We start from the raw sequence: 5,440 nt of genomic DNA, 5'->3' as shown, positions 1-5,440 counted from the left end.
GCTGAGATTGATGCACTCTGATACTGATCCTGACTCTGACCCTGATCCTGACCCTGATCCTAGTGATTGCACTAACCCTAAACTGGAGTCTGAACCTGAGCGTGACCCTCAGCCTAACCCCAACCCTAAGCCTGACCCTGACCATGATATCAATCTTAAACCTGTCCCTAGTCCTGACTCCAACTCTAAACCTGACCTTAACCCTGATCCTAACCCTGGCTCTGACCCTAAACGTGATCCTAACCCTGTCTCCAACCCTAACCCTCATCCTAAACCCGACCCTGACCCCAAATCTGACCCAACCCTAACCCTGACCCCTTAAACCAGTGCTGACCCTGACACTTAAACCTAAGCTGGAGCCTGAGCTGGACCCTAACCCTAACCCTAATCCTGATTCTTAAACCAACATTAAACTTGACCCTGCCCCAGAGCCTGATCCTGACCTTCACCCTCACCCTAATTCCACCCCAACCCCAATCCCACCTTGAGCCCGACCCCAGCCCCAGCCCTGCCCCTTTCCTGGAGCCCCCCGGAGCTCTGGGTGGGGGTTCTGGGGCGCTGCCCCCGGGGGTGGGGGGTGTTTGTACCTTCCAGAACACGGTGTCGAAGTCGGTGCCGTGGAACTTCTCCGGGATGCCCGAGGTGGACAGTTTGGGCCCCAGTAACGTCACAAACTCCTCAAAGTCCACCTGCCCATCGCCTGTGGGACACAGGGACACATGTGACACCCTACCTGGACTCGGGGATGCTCAGATACCCCTACCCCATGGGGGTCCTGCTCCAAGCCATGGTGTTTTTTGGGAAGACCTCACACCAGGGCTTGGCGCTGCCTGGGGACCCTCCCTGGGGCAGCCTGGGGGGACCCTGATCCTTGGGGGGCTCAGGCAGAACCCAGATCCCCCCAGATGTCCACCTGGAGCAGCAGCTGGTGTTAAGAAACCTTGGACTTCACCAGCCAGGCCCCCCAAACTGGCTGAGGACCCCCAGTACCTGCCAGGACCCCACAACAGGGACTCCCGAGACCAACTGGGAACCTCCAGTAAAGTTGGTCCCCAGCTGAGGACCCCCAGTGTGACTGGGACTCACACTGGACCCCCCCAGTGTGAGCTGGGGACCCCAAATGTTGACTGCCCCCCTCCCAGAGCTGGCTGGGGAAGCCCAACATCATCCCAGACCCCAATTCCAGGCGGGACCCCAATACCATCCGGAGGCCTCCCAGTGCCAGCTGGGGACTGTCACTGCTGTCTGGGGACCCCCAAAACCAACCAGGGACCCCGACACTGGGTGGGGACCTCCAGCAAAATTTAGGGTCCCTGACACCAGCTGGGGCTGCCAACACTGGCTGGAGCCCCCAGTGCTGGATGGGGACCCCCCAAAACCACCTGAGGACCCCCAGTGCCATCTGGGTCCTGTCCAATGTGACCTGGGGACACCCAACGTCAGCTGGAGCCCCCCAGTTCTGGATGGGGAAAATCAACACGGTCCAGGACTGCAAACACCAGCTGGGATCTCAGTTCCAGCTGTGCCCCCGTGGTGGCCGTGTGCCCCGTGGTGGTGGCCATGTCCCCTGTGGTGGTGGCCGTGTCCCCAGGGGGTGCTGCCATGTCCTGTGGCCGTGGGGACTCTGGTGTGGGGCTGTCAGGGCAGCACTAACGACGAGTAACGAGGGGAAGAGGAGCCTTGGCAGCGCTGCCAGAAAGGCTTTTAAATGGGGGGAAAAGGAAAAGCAATAAATTAAGGAGCTCTTTGAGGTCCTGACGGGCTCGGGAGGGACACGGGCAGGGACAGGGTGATGGTGGCAGCGAGTGCTCGAGGGGCACGCTGAGGACACAGCCCAGGGTGCAGGATCCAGCCCAGGGTGCAGGATCCAGCCTCAGCACCACGATTCCAGCAGGCTCAGTGACCCCACAAGCACCCCAGGATCATTAAATCCTCCCAGGTGAAGCTGCGTGGTGAGGATGGTGATGATGGATGAGCAGGAAGCTCTGGAATGAGGATCACGCCTGGAGCAGGCTCATCCCACATCCCGTGTAGGGTCCAGCAGCACCCAGTGGGGTGGGAATGGGGAGAACCAGGAGTTCCACCGGAGCGGGGGCCAGGGGTCCCGTCCCTGTGCCCACCCTGTGCCCACCCTGTGCCCACTCAGGTCCTACCGTCCATGTCGAGGCGCTGGATGATGACCTCCAGCTCCACCTCGTTGGGCATGTAGCCCAGGGAGCGCATGGCCGTGCCCAGCTCCTGCTTGGAGATGAACCCGTTGCCATCCCGGTCGAACACCTTGAAGGCTTCCCGGATCTCTGCGGGGGGAGCGGGGATGAGTCCGGCTGCACACCCCCCCCAGCACCCACAGATCCCCCGGGCATCCCACCCACCCCTCCAGCCCTCCTGGGTGTCCCCACACAGGGGACAGGGCAGCACACGCCCCCACAACCCCCCCAGAAGGGCCTGACCCCCCCACGGGGACCCCACAGACCCCAAATCTTTGCTCCAGTTCCAGTCACCCACTCGCGTCACCCACCCTGTCCTTGTCACTGCCAGGCCTTCTGCAGCCAAAAATCCAGCATTCCACCCCCAAAACACATTCCTTGGATGTGCCTGAGCTTGGGATGGCACCAGGTGGGGGCTGCAGGTGGGGGGACCCCCACAGTGCTGCAGCATCCAGCTGGGAGCATCCCTGAGGATCCGGGCTCGGGGTGTGCCAGCACCTCCTGGGGTGTTCCAGGATCACAGAGTGGGACTGTGGCCCCATTCTGGGATTATGGGCTGGAACTGTGCCCCACCCCACAGTCCCAGAGTGGGACTTTGCCCCCATCCTGGCATCCGGGGCTTGATGCCGGAGCTGTGCTGCACTTCACACCCCAAAAAATCCCAAATCTTGCCGGAATTGCCGCAGTGTTCAGCCTTTTCCTGTGCAGAGGAGGATGGGATAGAAGTGGGGAGAAACTGGGAGGATTTGGGGGGTTCTGCCTCCAAACAAACCCTCGGGATGTGGAGGAGGATCCCTGCTGTGCCAGGCTCAGAGGGCAGTGGGGACACTAAGGCACAGGGTGTTCCCACAGGCTCCATCCCACCTCCTGCTGTTCTCTGGGCTTTGCTCTGTTTCGGGGGATATGTGGAGCTGGAACAAAGCTTACGGAAAAGAAGGACCAGGGAATTTGTACTGGGAACAGCAGGAAGCTGGGTAGGGATGTTGGTGCCTGTTCCTTCTCTGTGCCAGCTGCCAGAGGGATTTATGTAGAAGGATCCCAGCAGGAGAAATGGGCTGAGAACTTTGGTTTTGGGAAGAAAACCCCACGTCGTGTCACATTACCAACCCCCAGCACTTGGGGACATCCCTGCCCGGATGGTGGCACATCAGTGACATCTTCTGAGGGGTTTTGGGGGAGTTTTAGGGGTTTTTTGGCCTGTCTGTGACGGCTGATCTCCTCCGTGGTCGGTGTCCCTGCCCAGGCAGGGGATGCTCCTGGGCAGCCCCGCTCTGCTCCAGGCACCCCCCAAATTCATCCTTCCAGGATGCTCATCCCAAAGAGCTCAAAGGAGGCTCCTTGTCAGACGGTTCGGGGTGTTGGGGCAAGGACATGTCCCAGCAGTGGCCAAACCGTGGCCCCAGCTGGGGCACCCCGACCCTCCCCACTGAGCCAGCAGCCCCTCCTGCCCCCGCGGGAAGCCACGAGGGGTGTCTGGGTGTCCCCAACGTCCCCCAGGCTGTGGGGGAGAGGGGCAGGGGGCAGCGGGTGGCAGCACGTCTGGCACCTCGTGAGGTCACCTTGGGGCTCGCGTGGCATCGCGGGTGGGCACTGGGGGGACACCCCACGGGGACACCCTGGTGACAGCAGCACCCATGGGTGTCACACGGGGCTGAGTGAGGCACCACGGCATCCTGGGGCACGTGGGGAGCGTGACCACACAGACAGCAGGGTGTGAGCACACACAGACAGCAGTGTGAGCACACACAGACAGCAGGGTGTGAGCACACAGAGTGTGAACACACACACAGAGTGTGAACACACACAGACAGCAGGGTGAGCACACACAGACAGCAGGGTGTGAACACACACAGATTGTGAACACACACAGACAGCAGGGTGTGAGTGCACAGACGGTGTGAACACACACACTCACACGGAGCGTGAGCACACTATGAAGACATGCAGACAGCAGAGTGTGAACACACACACAGACACCAGTGTGAACACACACACAGACACCAGTGTGAGCCCACGAAGTGTGATCACACACAGAGTGTGAACACACACACAGACACCAGTGTGAGCCCACACACAGACAGCACAGTGTGAACACACACAGACAGCAACGTGAGCACACCCACACAGTGTGAACACACACAGACAGCAGAGTGTGAACACACAGACTGCTCTGCAGCAGGGCTGGGACACAACTGGTGGTGACACTGGACCTGTGGTTGCACAGACGGACACACGGACACAGCCCATGTGGTGATGCTGTACCTGTGTGTGTGCACACACCAGCGCCTTGCAGGGGTGTACCTGTGTGTGCAAACACACACACACCCCTTTCAAGGCTGTACTTGTACACACACCCCCCCTTGTAATGATGCCATACTTGTGCACACACCCCCCAACCCCTTGCAAGGGTGTACTTGTGTGCACACCCACACACACCCACACACCCCCACACACCCCCCTTGCACTAACACTGTTCCTGTGTGTGCACACACATGGGTGCAAAGCAGAACCACCTCACAGTGATGCTGTACCTGTGTGTGTGTGCACGAAAACATTGCAGTGACGTGGCTGTGAGTGCAAACACACAGACACCTTGCAGGGGTGTGCACACACACACACACACACAGACACCTTGCAGGGGTGTGCTCGTGCACAGACATGCACCAGACACACCCCCCTTGCAGTGCTGCTGTGCTGGTGTGTGCACAGACACACTCCTGGCAGTGCTGTGCTTGTGCCTGTTCACACACACACACACACACACAGGTGCACTCACAACCAGCTCTGTGCCTGTGTGTGTTCACACACACTCAGGGGTGCACTCACAACCGGTGCTGTGCTTTGCCCCACATCCCCTTGCAGTGCTGCTGTACCTGTATGTGCACAACCCCCCAACACCTTGCACGGATGTGTTTGTGAACGCGCACACACACACACAACCACGCTGCAGAGACGCTGTTCTTGTGCACAAAAACACACACACATGGACACACAGACACACAGGCACACAGACACCCCTCTCTGCAGCAGGGCTGTGTGTACAAACTCATCCTGCTGTGACGCTGTACGTGCACACACACACACACACATTGACACACGCAAACACACACGCACACAGTGACACACACACACACACAGTGATGCACACACACACACAGTGATGCACACACACACACAGTGATGCACACACACACACACGCCCCCTGCAATGGGGCTGTACATGTGCACACACA

General features: G+C 59.6%; 1 protein-coding gene across 1 annotated transcript in view; it reads right to left on the bottom strand.

Annotated features, from left to right (window-relative positions):
• The window catches only part of CABP7 (calcium binding protein 7), a 6,073-nt gene extending 2,288 nt beyond the window's left edge, over nucleotides 1–3,785 (bottom strand). The window contains exons 1-3 of the mRNA XM_029964917.1: nucleotides 3,767–3,785; nucleotides 2,154–2,297; nucleotides 588–700 (exon numbers count right to left, since the gene is read on the bottom strand). Coding sequence (XP_029820777.1) covers nucleotides 588–700; nucleotides 2,154–2,297; nucleotides 3,767–3,785 — 276 coding nt within the window. The remainder of the gene's footprint in view (nucleotides 1–587; nucleotides 701–2,153; nucleotides 2,298–3,766) is intronic.
• Nucleotides 3,786–5,440: the final 1,655 nt, after the last annotated feature.

This window comes from Manacus vitellinus, unplaced genomic scaffold, assembly GCF_001715985.3.
Source record: "Manacus vitellinus isolate BGI_N305 unplaced genomic scaffold, ASM171598v3 scaffold_84_pilon, whole genome shotgun sequence".
Classification (NCBI taxonomy): Eukaryota; Metazoa; Chordata; class Aves; order Passeriformes; family Pipridae; genus Manacus; species Manacus vitellinus.
The sequence above is the reverse complement of the archived record's forward strand: the minus strand, read 5'-3'. Positions and strand labels throughout refer to the sequence as shown.